General features: G+C 32.8%; 1 protein-coding gene across 1 annotated transcript in view; it reads right to left on the reverse strand.

Moving 5' to 3' along the window:
* Positions 1-23,871, reverse strand: part of LOC108907199 — a 40,901-nt gene that overhangs the window by 9,989 nt on the left and 7,041 nt on the right. The window contains exons 2-5 of the mRNA XM_018710767.1: positions 20,051-20,259; positions 5,253-5,329; positions 1,095-1,461; positions 60-741 (exon numbers count right to left, since the gene is read on the reverse strand). Coding sequence (XP_018566283.1) covers positions 60-741; positions 1,095-1,461; positions 5,253-5,329; positions 20,051-20,259 — 1,335 coding nt within the window. The remainder of the gene's footprint in view (positions 1-59; positions 742-1,094; positions 1,462-5,252; positions 5,330-20,050; positions 20,260-23,871) is intronic.

Consider the following 23,871-nt stretch of genomic DNA (forward strand, 5'->3'; position numbering starts at 1 on the left):
TCATGCATATGAAATTTAGGATTTCATTAATAGAAGTCCAAATCTTAAATTAAATTCACCTTTCCTCTCGTTCCAAGAACTTCTGCCGCTCCCTTTCCAATCTCTGCTTCTCCTTCTCAATTTTATTCAGCTCTTTCTCAACCCAATAGATATCCTTATCTTGTTCCTTTTGCTTCTTGCTGTGCTTGGGAGACGAGTCCTTTCTTATGAGTTTAGGACTAGGACTTTTTTCTTTTTGCTTCGTCGAGGCCTGCAACAAGTTGGAAGCTCCGCCGGCTGCTTTAATTTGCTTCCACTCGTCCAACTTCTTCCGGAAATCCTCCGACAGTGGCGGGTACTCGAAGGCTGTTGAGGTTTCGGATCGGTGCCCGCTGAGCGACTTCCACCGCCCTACTTCTCCAAGCTTCTTCTTAACACCCGAAGCTTCTTTCCCTGACGATTTTTTTATCTTCTCCCATTCCTGCAACTTCTTCTTGAACTCTGGGGGCAGGTCGAATTCGCTCGGCATTTGGGTCTTGGTGGAGGTCTGGTGGCTCTTCATTTTCTGCCATTCTTCCATCTTTTTCAGGAAGTTTGGGTCCTTGTTTTCCTCCACAAAGCCGCACGACGAGGACGGGTTGGATCCTGCTGGAGAGCTCTGTTTGAGGCGCTCCCATTCGGAGAGTTTTTCCTGGAACTCCAGGCTCAGTTTCTTTTGGAGTTTCCTGTAGTCGCGCTGGATTTCGTCTTCGAGGGTTGATTCTGAAATAGTTGTTTAAATATACAGCGTGTTCCGCTTCAAATGAACATAGAACTATAATTTCCTTATTAAGAAAGATACAAAATTATTATTTAAAGGCAGCGTTTGTACATTAACTGGCAGTGTGTGGTTTCGACTAAACCAAGTAGTTACCAGAACGAAAAAACAAAATAGACTATAATAATAGAGTAATATTAGAGAGGGCCAAGAAGTAATATTTTCTTGAAATATTGATTTTTTTACAGGATATGTAATATTTGCAGAATAAAATGGTGGAATCGATTTCTACAAAGTTTGAGAGCAGGCTACTTTACTGATTATTTCCACGCATGTTGGTATACAATACTGAATTAACCTTTTGGTGATGCCGGGCAAGACATATGTCGGTGTTCGCTTATCAGGAAGGCCTTCTTCACCATCGCCCATCTCGAAATGTCCTTATCAAGGTTCTCGGCCAGCGCGCTTTGGTACCTCTCAATCACCTCCTGTGGAACTTCTTTCGAGCTCTCGCTGCGAGGTAAGAACTGGATAAATTTACTTTTTGGGTCATCCTCGAACACTTCCTCGTCGCTACAAGGCTCTACATCTATTTGTATGTCGTCACTAGCCGCACTAAGTCGATGTTTCTTTTTAAAACTATTTCTGCCCGGTATAATCCCTTTTACTTTTTCCCAGGGCGTCCTGTGGATCCTGAGGTGGGTTTTGGCGGAACTGTGATCTTCCTGAAATAAGAAAAATCGGAATGGGTTATGTCCGGTAACTCAACAAGGATTTACAAAGCGTAGATACGTCTCGGTAGTTGTGAATTTGCGACGAGGTCTCCTCGCGATCTTGCAATTTTACTTATAGTACTCTTTGGTAGTACTGTTAGATCATTCTTCAACAAATCTAACCGTATTATGTTTAATTACAACATTGACAACGTTGACAGCACATATATCGTTAATAAACATTAGAAACAGCAATCTACCCAAATTGGATCCCTGGGGAACACCCGAACTTGCAGTATGGCACTGCGATTTATATCCATTAAATGTAGCAAAGTAGGTTCTATCCTTAATGTAGAAAAAAGGTTCATTAATGGGGGCTGCATCCAAAACCTTCCAGCTTTTGCAAAAGAACGCAGTGGTCTATACAGTCAAAAGCCTTTGATATATTGGTATAGATTACATGTAACCCTACCCATGAGAGTCCAAAATATTTGACAGATAATGAGTGAACACTAATAAGTTACTTCGAGTAGATTTACCCGTTAAGAATCCGTGTCGAGTTGGTGAAACGATGGAACTCGATAGCTTTTTGTTAAATCTACCAATAAAAAAAATTGGCGCGACTTCGGGTACCGCTCAGATTTGTACAGATCGTTAATTAGTTAATTTGTTTATAAGGCCATATCTCGCGAAATAATCCACTTACGGATTCCGGCTTTCGCATAAATTATTTGTCTGCAGTGAGGAGTTATCGAGTGTTATCTGAAGAAGCCTCTGTGATAACATCGCGATTTATTATTGTTTATTTAAAATGGCATAATTGGCGGTTTTTTGCAAGTAACTTTTGACCGGAGAGGTCGTTTTGTAGATCTATTTTTCTGTAGAACCATCAGAAAAGTTACAGTCGAAAAACGCGAATTTCTTAAGTTTGATCAACTTTTAAACAACGCCTTTTTCAGCGTGCGGATACGGTACATATTATTCTACTCTATTTTTACTGCTCACAAAAAATCAGCCTTACCGAAGAATTATGCATGGATACCCTTTCCTGGTCTATATACGGATTTATAATTCGCAACTACCATGATTTTACAAGCTCAGATATCACAAAATCTCTTTACTTTAGTTACGTTAGATCGAAACTTGTATATGGAGCTCCTGTATTGTCTCCGGACAGTGGTGTTCAAATTGGTAAACTGGAATCGATCCAGCGATTTTTAAATTTTAAATCTGATGGACATTGCTTTGTTAGTTTTGGAACTAGCCGGAAATATTGTTTACATATTTTTCTTTTAAGATTTTATATTATTTGACGGACTGCCAGGAATTTATATGTCTAAATTGTCAATTTCTATCCCTATATTTAGTTTTAGAGCAAATGGGACATTTTATTTACCGACTCCTCATACTAATCCCCATCAGTTCAGTTCATAATATTTGTTACAACTGCAAAACATACTTTATTTTTTATGTTATTACTGCGATGTAGAAGTATTTCATAAGAAATTACTAGGATGTACAGTGATTTAGATGAATATAGTAGAATTTCCTAATAGTCCGGTCAAATTAGTCATAAAAACAGTGGTCAAATAACAAAAATTCCGACAGAATTAAATTTTGATGGAGACCTTAGGTACACCATTAGAAATAAAGTGTCAAAAGTCCCCACCGATCCCATGTGTGCTAAAAAAGTTATTCGGGATCAAAAGTCAAAATTTGAGGTTATTTGGATTTTTTTCGAAAACGGTAAGTTTTATCAAAAAAGTAGTTTAGACAAAAATTATAGATCTGAAAATTATCTACAAAAATGGTTCTTATACTTTTTTCTAAGAAGCACCATTCCTGGGATATCGCAATTTTAAAAGTTGAAGGAGTCACGTTCTATATGATATGAATATGTGGCATATATGCCACATATACATAGTCATATACATAGTCAGGCACTTAATGCAAGTAAAAATGCCTATTTGTGTCTCTTGTATGTATACTATACTATTCTGAGAATATACACTCAAAAGAAACTCAGTCCCTTAGTCAAAATGAGGCAGATGTCCTTATAATTGAAACAGCAATAGAACAATTTAATGCAACAAATACAACTATTGTAGGTGGTGAAGATGTTGACTTATTAATACTACTCACTGCTAGGACTCCAATTGATAAAATTATATACTTTTTAAAACCTGGAAAGGCTTAACAGCGAACAGAAATATATTCTTCAAAAAGTTTATCTGCTTATCCAAAATGCCAAAACCATATCTTATTTTTAATAACCGGCTGTGATGCTACATCAGCTATGTTCAGAAGGGGTAAAACATCAGTATTAAAATTATTTGGAAAAAAAGATTTGATTGATTGCAGGAATTGATTCTTCACCTCAAACAATACTCATAAAAGCAATTCGCTTTCCCCTTGCTGTTAAGGAGCTCCAAAAAAATTGATTGTATAGATAAATATAGATATTTAACATTTGTAAAAAATACACGAAGCAAAACTAGTACAACTATCTTGTCTTCCTCCAACATCGGCTGCTTCTGCTAATCAACACTTGTATCGAGTATACTATCAGGTTCAAACATGGTTAGGCAATCAACTGAACCCAGAAGACGGGTTGAAAATTAACAGATAATTCTTGGAACCGATTCAAACTTTACTTCCACCTGCTCTGGAAAAACTCCTAAACACTATTTATTGCAATTGCAAAAAGGTTGTAGTGCTAAATGAGGCTGTAGAAGAGTAGGGTTACTGTGTTCTCCAGCGTGTACTAATTGCCAAAGCCAGTCTTGCTCAAATGCCCAATTGAATACAACAGACAAAGATTCATGTGATTTCGATGAAGAGACAGCTGATTCATCTTCATTTGAACAATTTATGAACATCCAGCAAGAAGAAGAGGAAGAAGAAGAAATCGAAGAAGACATGACTATTGAAGTCGACTTAGAAGAGTATGAATCAGATTAAAATATCAAAAGAAATCAGAACTACGGTTAAAGTCAATAACCAATATCAATAATCATCATACAGTTAAAATAATATTGTCCCTGAAAATTCTGTCATAACAGTTCGTGGAGTAGACCTACCGGGGAAACCACGTTAAAAAAAACGCGTCAAAGTACACTACCTCACGGGCGGTGTGGAAATATGTGCATATCATGTAGAATGTGAATCCTTCAACTTTTAGAATCGCGATATCTCAGGAATGGTGGTTCTTAGAAAAAAAAAGTATAAATACCATTTTTGTAAATAATTTTAAGATATATAATTTTTGTCTGGGCTACTTTTTTGATAAAACTTATCGTTTTCGAGAAAAATCCAAAAACCTCAAATTTTGACCTTTGACCCCGAATAACTTTTTTAGCACACATGGGGACTTTTAACACTGTATTTCTAATGGATTACCCAAGGTCTCCACCAAAATTTAGCTCTGTCGGAATTTTCGTTATTTGAAATGTCTATTTTGACCGGGCTATAAGGATATCCAACAAATTAAAGAAGGAATTAAAGGGATTTATTTTTAAAAAAGTCCGCAGGTGTACAGTCCGTACGATATTTGTTGAGGAAGAATTCCAAAAAGACCCTTGCGTCCCTTTTTTGGAATTAACCGCAGTAAATTGTTACAATAGTTCGGATAACATAATTCTATCTCAATAAATATTGTACGGACTGTACACTTTTTGGCCAAAGTGTTCTCCCCTCAGTTCAACCGTTTGTAAGTTATGAGCAAAAACATCTCAATTCCTAAGATGACGTCCGTCTGTACTATTTTCTAGACGTATCCATCGATGGTGGTCGATGTTTCTTACCTTGGAATGTGGAATGTAACTGTGTTGAGAATGTTCATCCTCGGAACTTCTGAGGTCTTCGCAGGGAGTCCGCAGCTCTAAAAATAGAAATATAAAAATGAAAAATGGTGTATTTGAACAAAATATTTCGTTTAATGTTCAGGGTAAAATTAGATTTGAAATGTTTACACGATTTGATGCTCCTGTTTATGTAGACTCATATTTTACTCAACATCAAATGAAATCGATATTTTCCGTTAAACTCTTCCTGGGATTATTTTTATATTATCGCCGCAATAAGATAAAAATAATCATTATCGGCGCTGCCGAAGCAATGCATATAAGATTATTGAGTCAAGTATAATGTACACAGCTCATCTACATGTGAGGAATTACCAAATATATATTCCATAAGCAAAATATTTATGTTTTTGGCTTTATTTTTAATTTCTTAGGCATAGGGTTTTCCAGTGGCAACGTACACACTTTCAAGAGTTTATGTTAAGCATATTTTAAGTTATATGATAACTTTTGGCGATTATTTTTGTGTAACAGTGATGATAGATAAAAATTTTTTAATAGAGGATGTTTAGTATTGCAAAAACTTCAAGGGGCGACTCCTTGCCGAAAAGTGAGGCAAGGAGTTCTATATAAACTTATTTTCAAAAAGTCTGTTTTCGAAATTACACCTCTTTAAAGGCGTAGGTTAAAATTCATTTTTTTTTTTATTAAGATATTACTTTATCCAACTTTTGATCATCTGCGATTTTGCAATGGGTGAAAATTTGCAGTCCTTACCGGTTCTTTTCGATGTGTCTTTTTTACAGAGTTAAAAATATACATTTTTTCACTCAGCGCTCAATTCTTTGGTAAAAATAAATAAATTAAACTTTTCCTGCGACACATTAATTGGCGAACACGTTCAAAAATGGCTTGGAGTTTGTCGTATAAACCAATTGTTTAAATTGTCCCTCGAAAAAGAAATCGAGATGATTTGAATTTATGAATCATAGAGGCCGAGATTGTACCTATCCAAAGATTTAGATATTCAGCCCTAATACTGCTGAGCAACCAAACTGGGTTGTGCTTAAACAATATTTGTTTACTTAACAAAACAGGGGCTTCTTTAAATCTCGTAAGCGACTCTTCAAAAAATCTGGAACAAATATCTCCAGTCAATCTACTCGGAATGAGCCAATTAAAATGTTTTCGAAAATTTCCACCCACAAACGTAGTCGTAAGGTTGAAGATGAAAATCGACAGTTTCATGATGGACCGAAAAATACTTTCTTATTTCATCGCATAACAAAATTGTCTGTTTAATATGCAAGAGTAGTGTTTCTATTCCGAAGGAATATAATGTGAAAAGGCACTATGAAACCCAGCATCCAACTTTTACCAAATTAACTGGCGAAAATCGAACGCAAAGAATTTCCACTTTACAACGGGAACTAATAGGCCAGCAATCTATGTTTACAAAACCAGTTCAAGATGCTGAAACAGCCACTGAAGTTAGCTTTGAAATATCTCGAATAATAGCGAAAACTTGTCGGCCTTTTAAAGATGGTGAGTTTGTTAAGCAATGTTTGGATATCGCCGCAAAAAAAATTTGTCCGGAAAATGTAAGGAAGTTTGAAAAAAATTCAGTTAAATCGGATGACTGTTCAAAGAAGAATTACCGCATTAGCAGATAATATAGAAGAGCAATTAGCTACGAAATCGAGAAGTTTTGAGTATTTTTCTATAGCGCTCGACGAATCTACAGATATAAGTTCAACTGCTCAACTATTAATATTTTTACGAGGTGTAACGCAAAATTTTGAAGTGAGTGAAGAACTGATTGGTATGAGTTCTTTGACAAGTCAAACCAGGGGAAGTGACATGCTCAAAGCTCTTCTAGAAAAATGTTCTATAATGGATTTGGATTTAACGAAAATATCTGGAATTACAACTGACGGAGCACCTTCAATGGTACATCTGGGATAGTAACTCTGTTAAAAACATATTTACAAACTAAAAACATAAATACCAAGGAATTAATGCAGCTTCATTGTATTATACATCAAGAGGCCCTCTGTTCATAATTATTGGGATTTGAAAATGTTATGAAAGTAGTAGTATCTACCGTAAACTTTATAAAATCACGAGGTCTCAATCACCGACAATTCAAACAATTTCTCGAGGATATTGAAAGCGAATATGGTGATCTCCTGTTTTACACTGAAGTAAGGTGGCTAAGTCGTGGGTTGACACTACAGCGATTTCTTAACTTGATTGAAGAAATCCAACTATTTCTGGCGGAAAAGAAAAACGACGTCCCCGAACTCGACAACTCTGATTGGCTGTGTGACTTAGCGTTTCTTGTAGACATCACAAATTACTTGAATGTCTTAAATACGCGACTCCAAGGCAAAGATCAATTGATTTCGCAGCTATACTCTCGTGTTTCGTCCTTTCAATGCAAATTGAGTCTTTTCAGGACACGAATCAATTCAGCCAATTACGGCCATTTTCCGAACTACAAAAAAATTATGGAGAAGTTCAATAAAACTGACGTCAGTTTCGCTCATATTGAAAAAATTGATATTTTGATACAAGCTTTTGAAAATCGTTTTGTAGACTTCAAAAAAGTTAAATCGCTATTGGACATTTTCAGCAATCCTTTCAACATTTCACCCTAAAATGCGCCGGAATTAATGCAGCTGGAATTAATAGACATGCAAAATGATGATAATTTAAGAAACAAATTTAATGAAGGTAATTTACTCAACTTCTACCGTTGCGTTGATAAAAACGCTTATAAAGAGTTGCGAATAAATGCATTGAAATGCGCAAGCTTATTTGGATCGACGTATATTTGTGAACAAACGTTTTCAGTGATGAAACTTAACAAAACGAAAAACCGAAACCGTCTGGCAAATGAAAATTTGGAAGCAATTATACGTGTGGCTACAAGTAATGTGGAGCCAAATATAAAATGCAATGTCATGCATGAAAATAATAAAACATGAAATATTACATTGTAATGATTACATAATTATTACAACAAACATTTTTGAAGGTTATTTTATTTTTATCATTGTATTTCATACTATTTAAAAATAAAAAATTTTGTGTTAATAAATATTGTTTGTAGTGGCCCGTCCTTGGCTTATATTTTTCCCGAGTGGTCCCTGTTCCCTTTAAGTATGTGCATCCCTGCTATAAACGAAGTGCATAACTCACATTTCAAGATTTAAATATAATTTTAACTACTCCTTTAAAGATAGTGTAACTCCGATAGGAGACATTTTTGGAAATAAATTTATATACAGGATTTCTTTACTTTTTGACAAGAAACTCCTAAAAAATTTTTGCACGTTGTACGCTACTTCAATTCAAATTAATAGAGTTATAACTTCCTTCAAGAGGGAGATAGAAATACATTTTTTTGATTAGTGTCTAAAGGTCATTTCCTAACACTCATCGGCTGTACAGAGTATAGTTTCGATCAAACTGCAATAAACATATTATTTCCATGTGTGTCAGTTTACAATAGAAATAAATATTTAGTTTTTTAAGCAACGAAACTATCAGGCATTACGGAATTATGAACTTCCAGTTTGAAACATATTTTGTAAGAACAATTTTTCCTGTAACTGTAATATTTCACGTATTTTACTCTTACGTTCAATCTAAATATTCCACCATTCCAATAAGCTAATTACTATGCTGGTATTACATATCTTGTAAAAAATTATAAATATTTATATTTAATCAAGGAAATATTACCCCACGATCTTCGCTAACATTACTTGAGTTATATCGGCCATTCTGCTTTTCGTTCTGGTAAGACTAATAATTCGACTTTTATACAATAGTTAAAAAAAATTCTTTATCTATATATTATTTCACTGAACCACAAGATTCTAATCTCGGTCCACTGTTTGTTAACATGTATATTTTTGAAGGAACAACTCAAGATTTATATAGGGTGTTCTACAAGCTCTATGACAAATTTTGACAGACGGTACCTTGTTTAATTTCAAACATTTTTTCTTATATGAACATTCGTTTTTGTTAAGAAGTTGCAAGCATTTTAAAAAATGTTATTTCATATTTCAGTCAAAGTAGCCTGATACATAAAAATTATGGTTGCTATAACAATAATTATTATTTGTGTCATTTTGTTTATTCATTTGACACATAGCCACGGCAAATAAAACAACCAGCAATATCACTATATCTTTCCCGCGCAAAATTAAATTTGACCTTGCTAATGTCAGTTGGGTAGGAAAAGTCAGGGCTGTATTTGAAATATTTATAGGTTATGAATTTCCTTCAACAGGGTTGTAATATAAAATTTATAATATTAATGGATTGTTAAATATATATACTCATTATACCCGTATATTTACTTGTTACTTTATATATTTTGACTAAATCAACTAGTGTCTTTCGTACAATATATATAATTATAGTAGTATAGGTAAGTACAAAAAAATATTGCACTTAAAATATTGCAAGAAATTTAAAGATAATGTGTGTAATGTGTGGCTGAAAAGTTATTTGATGATTTTTAATAATAAATAAATAAATATATTGGAACTACTATTTTGTAAAGGGAAATTAAAAAAAAACATTTATTTTAATAAGTCTTAAATTTTATTACATTTTAAAAGAACTTAAGACTAAATCATAACTTAAATAAATTAAGTATGTACATTTATGAATACTTAATGATCACAAATGACGCCATATAATTAATTTGTTTTTATTTATATTTTGAAAATTTTTGTTTATATCCTTAAGAGTATACCTAATACAATCTTAGCCTAATATATAACAATATTACATATGTTTTTGGAAAATCTACACAGGGATGGTCATAATTAATCATATTACAAATGGTCAAAAAGTTTGTACATATGTCAGATTCTAAAATAATTTTTTCAAAATATATTCCAACCATTTTAGATAAGGATGTTATATGTAGGTTATAATGTCAATTTAATAATTGGTGTAAAAATTATAATCTTTCCACATTTTAGCACTACACATACCTTGTTGTATCAGCAGGAAATCTAAAGAAACTTTTCTTTGAAGAATATCTCGGATTTCTATAACTTCTCACTGTACAAACACCATGACTCATTGTCTTATACATTGTTATACTTAAATAACAAATAACGTTAAGTCTCACACTATGTCAGTACTACACCAAATTATAAACAACTACACTATTCAACAAATGCACGCCTATGACTTTACTGCAACAGCAAAGTGAAATAAACTAAACTCGGTTATAGACGCTACGACGCTACTGACAGCATTGTGACGGATTTCCTACCAAGAAATGTCATGCGCGAGAACGTGCGCAGATGTGAAAAAAGAGGATGTGTTATTGCTGGTTGTTTTATTTGCTGTGACATAGCATTAAAGTGCTAAATAAATAATGTAAGAAGAGTATGCAAATATTGTCTTTGTAAATACGTATATTTATTGATAATTTTGTCAACATCTTTGTATTAATGCAAACTGAATTTCTCTTCATTTAACAATACGTAGGTATTTGTACGACTAATTTTAATTAATTATAAATCACATAAGTAGAATATGTAAAAGGGTTTATTATCTTACTGTACTAATTCCAGTACAATATTATTTTAGCTGTAATATTCCAAATAGTTTTTGTAATGCCTTCTTTATGTATTTCTCCATTCATTTTCCTCATATCGTAAGCTCGATCAGTTAAAATTATGACTGCTAGCTCTTCTGACGTAGTTGTTTCAAATATGTAGGTTATTTTTTCTTGCTTTGCAAAACGGTATAAATTGAAACTATATCCATGCTTTTTCGTTCAGCGTATTATTTAAACATAATCTTTACTGAAGTACATTATAAGCACAATTCAGTTGAAACTGTTTATTTATATTCAGTTTGATGTTAAAAAATAATTCGAAAACATTTAAGAGGGCAAAATTTTGACGTTAACATGACGTTATTTTAAGGATGGGGGAAATAATATAATAATAAGTTATCATCAGAGATAACTCTATCTATGCGAAAAGAAAGAAAAGTACATGTTGGTACCATCATAACCTCTTTCCTACCTATGAAATTTAGGCGTATACCAAGTAATCTTCATTTATTACCGAATTTTGTATGGCGTGTATTGCACAGAGAATTGTTGCATCCGTTTCATCTCCAAAATATACAAGCGTTACATGCTGGTTGCATGCTCAGAGATTACAATTTTGTCGCTGGTTATTTCAACAACATGCACAAAGTGATAGATTCATTTCGCATGTCCTGTGGTTTGATGAAACTTGTTTTACTAGGAACGGCATAAGAAAATAATAAGAATGGACATATCTGGGCGTTACAAAATCCGCATGCAATTAGATCAAGACGATTTCCCCAAACGTTTCAGTGTGTTGACACTGAAAACGTTGGTTTGGGGTAGCATTTTCAAGAATAATTTACTGCTTGTACATGTTTCAAATGATTGTTTAAATGCAAATCTGTATAGAACTTTCTTGGAAAACAACCTTTTTTATTTCACTGATGACGTAGGGCTTAATATTGACAAAAATATGTGGTATCAGCACGATGGTGCACACCGCATAGAGGGAGGTCAGTAACTGCTTGGTTAAATGATCATTTCCCGAATAAACGGATAAGCCAACAATGTTCAATAGTATGGCCACCGCGTTCCACAGGTCCAAATCCTTTAGATTTTTATACAATGTTCTTCACGGTAAGTGGCATATTAAACGTTTCAGAAGAACCAAAAACAATATAACTCTGAAATTTTGTTTACGGGGGTTATCAGATATGTTCTCTTCAATGAAAATAATGCCATCAACGTAGCACTTCTGGTTATACCGGAACTAGCTGTCAACTTCGTTATTTTAAATGGAACACCCTATGTATTATTGAACTATCGACAAGATAAAAAGTCAAAAATGTTAAAGCTTCCCTGTACCTAAATCTAACCGTTTTCGAGATAATCGTCATTTTACAAAAAATTTGACAGATGCAAGCGTTTCGAAAATTCCTTACATCTTTCTTCGTTCTGGGAACTTTCACTTGCTTTTCGGAATACCCAAAGAACATAAGATGCATTACCTTGCGCTATCAAAATTACCTGAAAAAAATTATACTAAGTGTCTCATTTTTCACGTTACATTTTGAAAACTTAAAATCAACAAAACTTTTTAAAGATAAAAAACATAAATAAACAACACTATCTTAGCAGGTAGCTTTAGGGAATTTAACTTTATATTTCAAATTTGTTTTACGTAGTATTTAAATACGAGTAATGCTCTTAAAGGGTAATTAAAGTTAAAGTAGGTAACATAGTTAAATGATAACTAAAATTTCATTCATGCTTGAGTATTGCACGCAATGTTCGGTGATGTTGCTAAGTAATTATTTCACGGATTTATTTAAGACTGCGAGAATTACGACTTTCAAGGATTATGATATTTTTGTCGGAAATCAGGAACTTAGATTGTTTTCAAATTTATGGATATAAATAGGTTAGTACAATACATGTTGTAGGTGCTATTTATAGAACCGCCTCTGGCAGCCGTACAAATGTATTTAGTTTTTCGTCGATCTTGCATTTCTTGAGTCAGTGAACGATTGCACGGATGCTAAAAATATGTTTATATATTAAAAACGTATCACCTCGTTTAAGCACAGAAAACTTTTACACGCTAAAGTTACTAAAATGCACCATTGTTACAATTTTCCATACAAGAATTTTGATAGGAAAAATTGTTGACAGATTTTAACAACCAGAAAAGTTTATTCTGATATAAATTCGTGTCAAGGCAATTCGGGCGTTATTTATCTACGTACTTTAATTTTACTTTGATGGTGAATATGCTTATAAACGGTTCCAAATGCTTTTCAAAGGATCCGCTGTCGGCTGGTAAATATATAAAATAAATTTCGTACAACTTAAAATTTAAAGATGTTTTTGAGTGCCTTTCCAGTGAATCAGCTTGATTTATAGAAAAGTCTCTTCAAAATTACTATTTACAGAAGCGAAAGTGTTAAAACGTTTATTTGGATAATGGGACTTTAGTAAATTATTGTTTGTGCACTTTCGATTAATCTAGTTCGAGAAATATTACTCTATCTAATTGATGTTAACCTGAAATGAGGCTACTTTGTACGACATATTAAGATACATTAGGTATTGAATATTTTTTATATAGATACATATTTCAATCTTTTAAAAATTGACTGAGCTATCCAATTTTGTTGACCTTTGCATTTTAGTAGCCCAACTAACACAAATGCTATTATTACATCGCTTAATGTTATATAACTGTTTTTTTAATAGCAACGATTGTATCTTTTTAGATTTTTAATGCCTTAATAAGGTGTTAATTTGCTCCTATAGCAATTTTGGTATATAAAAAAAATTGTTAGAATATTCTAATAGTAAAATTATACAACAATTTCATAAAGGCTTTCTTAGAGTCTAATAAACCTGGTAAATGGAACTTCTATAAAAGTTTAAAGTGTAATAGCTGCTTCCTTGTTTTTTATAATGTCCGGTCAATTTTTAAAGCTTTAATGCAGTATATTGATTGCACTATTAATGTTGTATAACATTATCATTTAAATAGACTATATGACTAAATTATAAATAATTTTAGCTTTTTAAGTTAAATAATATCACAACAAGCTTTAAAAAAGATTCTATAAAAGGGTTTTATTACAGCTGTAAGCAGAATAGTTTAAGTAGTAGCAAAATCGATGAGAGTTCGTTTATAAGATGCGTTGCTTTTACACTAACTGCAAAATTATTTTATGCTGCAAACAACAACACAAAAAGTACTGTAATACTGTTTACTGATTATAATTTCATTAATTATTAATTACAATTAACATTAACTGATAATGATTTCATCTTTAGACATCCATTCACGTCTATTCTAGAATGTATTCGTTGTTTGTGACCAATAAGCGGCTGATTTGCCCATATGATTATCAAATTTGTGCCTTTGTGACAGTACTGCGTATATTTGTCTCTTCTAAACTCCACTAGCAGTGCTATTAGTTAAAAGTGTTTTATCATTCAAAATCTTCAGAGCTTCTTTCAGAACATTTTAAAATACAAGTAAGCACTTACTAGCCATACCACCTACCCATCTTTACGCAGAATTTTTAAACTAACAGTACACATCAAAATACTCTTCAAAATACTATATAAAATATTTAAAATCTTAATTATTTTATAACAGATTTATAGTTACTGTGGTACAAGCTTCCTGCCAGTAGCCATATTTTTCAAACATGCTTAGGACAAGATGTCAGCCATATTGTACACTAGAATTACGTCAAAAAGAAATTCAATTTTATAATATATGTATCATGAAATAATTAGTTTAATGCATGTCTATTGAATTGTATTTAATAACTTGTTATGTACATATTCCTTATTTTTTTATTGAATCGAAAATTGTGACATCATTTTTCAAAAATTATTACAGACGATTGCTAAATCTGCTTAATTTTAAAGGTGCTTAATTTTTTTTAAAGGTATCATGATATGTTTCATCAATAAAATTTTCCTTGCAAGTGGTTTTTTATTTTCTAGATACATATTTAATTTTGTTTTGTATATCGGTAAACATTAACTCTTGAGTACCTATCTTATATGGCCGACAATCAGCAATAGCCCAAAGCTCTTAGTTTTATTATTAATAAAACTATTTAGTATAGAAACGCATAATTATAATGCTAAAAAGTTTTGTTGTATTGTATACTGGAAACATTAATACAACACATTCATCGCGTTCAAGTTGGGAAAAATAGCTTTTATAAAACATGTATAAACCTTTTTTTGGAGACAATTATATTAGCAAATTTGTTGCAACGACAGAACACTAATTAGTGGAATAAATATTATATGCACAGCTTTTATAAAATGGTTTTATAAGGTGCGCCTATTTTGGATTTATAAATGATTATTTAATGCTGAATAACTGTTCTCAACATCTTTTAATAAAGCTTTTATCTGCGGGAGAGTGGTTATATAGGTATTCTTAAAGCTATTATAAACTTATTTGTGCTACTTGTGTGGTACTTTATATCTATACCACTGGTCTGAGTAAAAACTTACTTTTTTTTAAGGGAAAATAAGGAAAAATGAGTAGAATACGAATAGGTACGCGATTTAAAAATTTTTAAAATGTATATTTACACTGAAAAAAATTGTTTAAATCATTATTCAAACCCTTTTTCGAACTGCTCCCGACCGCTGATCCAAAAAGTTTTATCGAGAGTGAATCTTGACCCACAGTATTATTCGGTCATTAACCTAGTCTTTACTGCGTTTTTAATGCTTATTGAGCGACAAGGAACAAACAGATCTTTTTACCTAGACACGTGAATGAATAAGATATTATTTTACATTTTAGATATTAATAAGTATTATTATTTATCTGTTAATAAAAACAATGGTATAACGATAATACCTTTTTTTCGAATGGTTGATTATTACAATTTAATATTTTTAATACTGATAACGTTCTCACCATGTTTTATAATTGAATGAGTTTTTGTATTATGTTCAATTGATTATTCAGTTTGAAGTGACTTATTGCTTTGCAAAGAGTACTATTTAAAATGCCAGTACGGCTAAAACAACACTCATCCGTCAATAGCACTTTGTTAGTAAGTTGGGATCTGCTGCACTTTGATTTTGAAACCCATTGCAAAATTCAAGATGACTGGGGAAATTTGCTGTTTCGCTTCAACAATCGAACGTTCTGTGGTCCGCCGGTGTGTTTCCGGTAAGAAAATGTGATGCAAAGTAGGGAGCCGAATTAGCCGGAGTTAAGGGGCAATTTGCTTATCTTTTAAAAGGTTAAGTAGAATTGTTTTCGCTTTTTTCCCTTTATTAGGCCTTCCGAATATTACTTGGTTGAAATGAATTACATTATGACTAAATCGCCTTGTATTTGTTCAGAAGAGATTTAGATTTGCAGGGTGTTTTGGAAAAAGTACCACAAATTTAATGACCTACTGAATTAAATCAAATTAGATTTTTCGTTATGTTTTTTGTTGTGAGACACAGCGCGTCAAAGAATTTTTAAAATCAAATTTTCAAAAAAATAGCACAATGCATTGAAATTTGAGATGGCTAAATTTTCAAGGATAATACATGCGTTCGTGTGTTAGTTTTTGACTAATCTACTAGAGATCGCCAGCTACGACCCTACCCCTACGGCAGTTCAAGACAATTATTTTTCTTGAGGTTTCTCTTTACAGTACCTATATACCGTATGTTATAATGTAAAACTTCGTATTTTGAGAAAACGCAACTAACTGAGCAGCATCTATTCTTTAATATACAGGGTGTCCCGAACCAAATGGGCCATATCAACAGCGAAGTTACCAGCAGCCTCAAAACCGTACACAGACAGGTACACACTAAACTAAACTAAACTAGACTAAATTTCATTATTTTTTGAAAAATATATGACAAAAATTAGATTTTAAAGAACCATATTTGATGCCCTGTATCTAAAAAACAGAAGACGATCAGTTCTTAGTCTATAAGAAAAATCGTCTAATTTTTCTGTTCTATCAGCCCCTGAATTTACGGTAAACTTTTCCAATAAGACCATGTATAACATTTTTTTGTTTTTGACAACTTGAATATTCTGTGTTCCAAAAAGACCCTGTGTAACATTGTTTTTGTTTTTGACAACTTGATTATTCTGTGTTTCAAAAAACAGCTTCAAATACAATTTTATACAGGGTGGTCCTAATTTTATGCAGGAAACTTCGAAGGCAGATAATAATGTTTTTGCCTGTGTTGAAGTTATTACAAAATATTTTTTGTTTATATCTCAGGAATATATTAATCGATCTCAATAAAATTTGGTACAGATAATCTATGATAGTAGGCCTTGCATTCCCTAAAACATGAGCTCTAAAGGTACAACCAGTGATGTACAACTGGGCAGGGGTCATCTCGTTTTTTTATAAAAAATCCTATGCCACTGCATTTTTTTACAAGTTGTTGTAACGGATTTATATTCTAATGCACAAAATACATAAAAAACGAAACTTGAATTTTTTTCCCCAAGATTTGCCGTTTTCAAATTATTCATACCAATACGATCCCCTTGTGCAGACATTTCTAACCATAATATTACAAGAATATTTTTGTTTATGCCCAAAAGTAAATGGAATTTGTAAGCACATCAACAAAATTTTTTACACTCGTTTCCACACTACCTGTGAGGTAGAGTTCTTTACGCGTTATAGTTTTCCCTGGAAGCATAACTCCCTATCTTTACAAACAAGAACAACTTAAATCATAATAATAATAATAATAAATGTACATTTACCAAAGGCGAGGGGTAGTGAATTTTCAGAATCTGCATATTTGGTGACAAGAAAGTCCTCATGAAATTCGGACAAGATCTTTTCAACACGAATTTTCTGTTAACATGTGGCTTGGAATAATTAGCAATAAAGTTTATGGACCTTTCTTTTTGCCACCCCGTCTAAATTCCCAGTCATTTCTAAACTTTATAGAAAACCATCTATTTGAATTATTACAGGATGTTCCATTAAATATACGACAAAATTGCTGGATACAATGGATGGTGCTCCTGCGCACTCTGGGAGAATAATATAAGAAAGGCTTAATGAAAATTATATGGGGCGATGGATAGGAAGAAGACCATAATGGTGCAGAGGGTCCAGTGTCTTGGCCAGCCAGATTGCCATATCTAAACCCTCTGGACTTCTATGTTTGGGGTTATCTGAAAAGTAAAGTTTATTCTACTCACATACTTCTATCCTATACTGATCATTACCTATAGTTTCAATGGATGACCTTGTTTCCAAAAAGTGGGGGCGAAACGTACTCCGTGTGTTTTGCGCATGTTCCATAATTATGCGCGGTTGCATTCAAATTTAAAATATTGTCACGGTTTACTCTGTACTATAGTCGATTATATACATATAAGATATTAAATCTATTTTCACCGAGTTCACTTCAATTTCTAAATGTTTACTTTTTTACAATTTTCTTCTGAGTCCTCTATCGATAGGCTAAATCGATCTAACACATTATTTTACTATTTATTAATTTCAATAAATAACGTAAGTATCTGCATAACCTATTTAATATGTTGCAGGCTCAAATAAAATAAAACAGCATACAAATTTATATGCTTTTAAAACTATACATAGGCATGTTCGTAATTTTGGACATTTTTTTAAATGACGTTGGTGTATTTATTAAACAAGACTTAGTACTTCAAAAAATCGCCACTATTCGCTCTAGCCGGGCACAACTGACAATAATTTTTTTTTATAAAAAAAAGTTTATTATATAATTATTTATTATAGTGGTTTCTGCAGTTTATTTGATAATATAAAAAAATATGCTATAAAATATCTGTAAGGGACCAATCCGATAATAATGTCCACGATTAAGGAAGGCCTCTTATCGAGCATAATTTTGAAACATTTTTACTAAATATCAACACAAGATAAATTAATAGAAGAATTAGTGCAGTTTTAAACAGATTATGAAATAAAACTCAAGAGATACATTTATTTATTTATTTATTAAAATATACACTATACCATAACAGTTTCACCAAAGCACAAGCATAACACAAAACAAAATGAGAATATTTTTGAGGTTAGTTTGGTTTGACTTTTTACCGCTCGGTGCTCACCGTTCACACCTTTCATGGTTCCTTTCAACCAATCAAAACCCGTAAAGTAAACGCATGCGTATGAATACGCTGGTATGTCGTCCCACTTTTCGGCTTCAATTCAATTGCAAAATGATCAGTATAGGATAGAAGTATGTGATTCTACTCCAATAGATACAAGACCACAACTACTGCAACGAATAGAAGACGGGTGTAATGAATTAAAAGAAAACCACCACATGATATTAGCTTCAATTAATTTCATTATTAGAAAATGTCAGAAATGTATCGAAGTGGGTGGTTTGCATTTTGAAGAATTGTTGTAAGTACTTAACGTTAATTTTGTTTCTTATTTAGTTGCTGTTGCTTGGTAAATATATTTTTATTATTACTATTTTGATTTAAATTGTTTTTATTTGTAAAGGGTATTAGACCTCCAGGAAAAACTAAAACACGCCAGGAACACTACCTAACAGGTGGTGTAGAAACGAGTGTAAATAATTTTGTTGATGTGCTTACAAATTGCACTTACTTTTAACCATAAACATAAATATTCTTGTAATATTATGATTAGAAGTGTCTGCCACAAGGAGATTTTATTGGTATGAATAACTTGAGAACGGAGAATTTTAGGGAAAAAATTAGTCACGTTTTTCGTGCAATAAAATATAAATCAGTTACAAACACTTGTAAAAATGCAGTGGCGTAGGTTTTTTGTAAAAAAAGGGTGACCCCTGCCCAGTTGTACACCACTGGTTGAACCTTTAAAGGTCATATTTTAGGGAATGTAAGGCCTACTTATTATACATTATCTGTATCAAATTTTATTGAGATCAATTAATCGATTCCTGAGATACAAACAAAAAATCTATTTTTTAACAGCTTCAACAACCTGTATCTCTAAAACGGAGCCGTTCCAGACATATTATTTTAAAGAGCTCTATCTGCCCTCGAAGTTACCTGCATAAAATTCGGACCACCCTGTATACCAAAGCAGTTTTCGTGATTAAAATTCGAGATACCCTGTAGAAAGTTATTGAAGTTTCAGAATAAAATTTCTAATTTTGAGTTCTAGTATTGAATAATGAAATATCAGTTACAAATTTTATCGGTAATTAATTAAACTACCTGCACGGTGGAAATCCTCTGTAGACGACGTCGTTGATAGGGATCCTGGGGTAGAAATACCCGCGGCGCCCGAATCCGCGGGGCTATGCCCAGTGTCGTCGCTAGTAGAAGGTACTCTCAAGTACCTCGCTATTTCTACGTTTACAGGTACATGAATACCACTATCCTGGGACTTGTTGTCTCCTACTGTAGTCGAAGCCTTTTCCCACCTAAAAATAATATTCAAAACTTTTATAAACGAAATTTTGTTTTAAAAAGATTTATTGTAATGTTAAATTTTACGTAAAAATTTGACAAAAGTCCAGTATGTGAATATGTGAAGATTACATACAAATTATAACATGAGTTGTATGTAAGGTTTCAGATATCTCTACTACTTTTTTCCCGGGACTCGATAATTCTCGACTAGGAATTCCCGGGAATTCTTGAATTCTCGAGAAATTTCTAAAACTTAAAAAGTCATAATTTTGGTATTGCAATGCGAAATATAAACATGCTATTTACTTAACAATCATCATTAACATTTTTTATTTATTCAGTATTTTTATTAATTACTTATATTTCTACTTCAACTAACAAAACTAAATTAAACTTTGAATATATTCTTCTTGAAAGCATTTAACTTGTTTTTTTATTAAACACTTTCAATATACCTACTTATGTTTTTTTCAATGTTTTTGAATCGTAGCTTTCTTCCAATAATTATTAATAATCACTAATCATGCAGTCTTTTAATTAAACAAACAGTAGATAAGGAATTTAACCCAAGAAATCTTAAAAAAAAAACAAGCTTTAATTTAAAGATACAGAAGCGTTCTTCCTATTAATTTATCACTTATAATCACAATCACATTAACAAAACAAAAATAAAATAATCAACTAAATAAAGGACAAGGAACTAAATATTTTCAGAAACAACATTAGGTATCTGCTTATAATAAAATTTCTACACAGACTTATAACAAGGTACATTAAAAAAATAAGAATCAAAGTAAACTAAAGCCTTGAAAACTTAAAATAAATAAATCATGAGCATGTCAAGAACCCACTTTAACCGCTCAGTTATTTGTCGAGAAACGAATTGAACACATGAACGAACGAACTCTAGTCAAGAACTTAAGACGCGCGTGATTTTTAAATTTCTCGATTTCGCGACACTTTTCTTGTCTCGAGTAAGGCCAGATTTCCCGGGAATTCGCGCTTCGAGAAGTCTCGACCAGAAACCCTAGTTATATGTGATTTAGTATCTCCAAGAATATGGTACACAAAATAACCCTCCAATTAAACTGTTGCTAAAAAAATAAATTACCATAAATATTTTTTTTATCTGTCGCGGATATCTTGAATATTAACAATAATTAAAATTATATTAGTTCCTACCATGTATTCTTCTGATAAATGATTACATTATTTAGAATTTTTAGCGTTTTATGCACATAATCGTGGTTGGTAAATAAGATCATTAAATTCTATATTATTGTCACAACTATACATAGCTACCACAACTAAACATGTTGCTATACTAAGTGAACTCTCTCCTTTTACCCCGCCAATACACGAAACACATAAGCCGATATACGAAAAAAGGCGAAATGTTTCGATGCTGTACATCGCAAGCATAATTGTAAGTAGGAGTCATAAATCACTTCGAGGTACTTTTTGATGTGTAGTTTTGATTATTATGAAATACAGTGCTAATGAGATGTGTTCTTTACGAGGATACAAATATTATGACATCTCGTTGCGCCATCTGTTTTTGACAAGAATTAATTTGATATTACATGATTTTTCATTTAGTTATAAAAATCTAAGAACCTTTACATTCAGCGTATAGAATGTTGTTTTATACTATTTATTATAAAAGAAACCGTTGCGCATTAAACAACATATCATTTTTGCAATTAGGCCCTCTTTTTAATTTTTTAAAGCAAAGGAAAGGAAAATATGCAAAAAGTTATATTAAATGACAATCATGTAAAGACTATTTCTTCAATGTAAGTTTTTGCACAGGTATCTCACTTCATATGGTGCCAAAAAGTGTGTTTCTTCAATTTTTAAAAGAATAATAAGTTGGATGTGTTATCATGGTTAAATTATACAGGGTGTTAATGAATTTATGTATAAAATTTAAAGGAGTGAAAAAGGAGCATAAACTGAGTAAACTGATGTCACAAACTTGTATCGGAAGTTTAAGGTCATAGAGAAAAAAGCTAATTAAAAATATGTTTAAAACTGTTTTGGAACTGCTAAAATACATGTATTTCATCGTGGCTAGCACTTACAAAAAATTCTGTAACACTTTTTACGAGATTGTAAGTTTCTTATAAAGCCGGACTGTATTCGAAAGTCAGTTTGTAAAACATTGTAGTGATTGCTGTGCTATTTTTCGAGGGTACATTTAATAGCCGTATTTCCAAGTTTTCTTTTGAAAATGTCGCATTTATTTAGCAATCGCGAATATTATGATAGGTTCATAATTTATGGCGAAGCAAACGAAAACGTCCACAGAGCTTGTCAAGTGTACGTGCAAGATATCCTGAACGGCTTGCCCTCGCACCGCGAACATTTTTTGCTGTAGCGTAAAGAGTTTTGGACACCAGTGAAGTACAACCGCGTCGATGTCGCGACGATGACCCAGGGCGACCACAGAAAATCTTAAATGTCGAGGAGATGATTTTAGATCTCGTCGAAGAGGATCCGCATCGTAGCACCAGAAATATGGCACAGCAAGTAAATATTTGGCATTCTGTTATGTGGTGGACATTACGAAAAGCTCATTTGTATCTATTTCATATTCAACGTGTTCAAGCGCTTACTCCTGAGGATTTTCCACTAGGTTGAAGTTTTTGCGAATGGTTGTTTCAGGAACATGCAAGAAATCCTCAATTTACAGCGCAAATACTTGTTACAGATAAAGCATGTTTCAGTCGAAATAGTGTCCACAACACTCACCACTGGACAATCGAATATCCACACGAAATACGTCGTGGTGCCTTTCAGCAACAGTTTTCAATGAACATGTGGCCCGGTATCGTTAATGACAGTTTAATAGGACCTTTTGAATTGCCTAGACGCTTAGACGATGCTTCGTATCTAAATTTTTTGCAAAATCGCTTGCTGGAGTTATTGGAATACGTGCCCTTAAATGTTCGGCAAAAATGGTGTGGTTACTGCATGGCGGAGCCCCCCCTCACTTTTTTCAGAAAGTGCGCGACTTTCTAGACATTACTTTTCCCGAGACCTCATCCCCTTTAGACTTCTGTTTGTAGGGATATGTGAAAAGTGTTGTGTATTCCACGGAAGTTTGTGACATCGACCAACTGCGACATCGTTTTGTTGAAGCTTGTAATACGATTCGAGAGGACGTGGCGATGTTGCAACGCGTGCGAACGAATTGGATACGTCGCGCTGAAGCTTGTGTGCAAGCAAATGGTGAATACATCGAACATATTCTATGAAAATCAGCAGTTTTCAAAAGGTTGGTCCTTGCAATGTTGAGTGTATTTACCTCACTTTGACATAAGGGACATGTGGTAAAGATATTTGACATAAGTTCATTAACACCCTGTATATGTACACTAATGTCTACAAACTTTTTGCTGAGGTAAATTTTCACCTACCATTAATACATTTTTTCTCAGTGTAAGGGTGTTTTGAAAATTGTTTACATATTTCGATTTGGATATTATCTCAGAAATTCAGATGTAATAATAACATTCATAATAATGGATGCGTCAGTTGGACAAATACGAGCCAAAAGTGAGTCGTAGTTTTTTGTAACTTTAAAACTGTGAAGGAAATCGGCGCTAAGACTAACTTTG

Source organism: Anoplophora glabripennis, unplaced genomic scaffold (genome assembly GCF_000390285.2).
Source record: "Anoplophora glabripennis isolate ALB-LARVAE unplaced genomic scaffold, Agla_2.0 scaffold87, whole genome shotgun sequence".
NCBI classification, from domain to species: Eukaryota; Metazoa; Arthropoda; class Insecta; order Coleoptera; family Cerambycidae; genus Anoplophora; species Anoplophora glabripennis.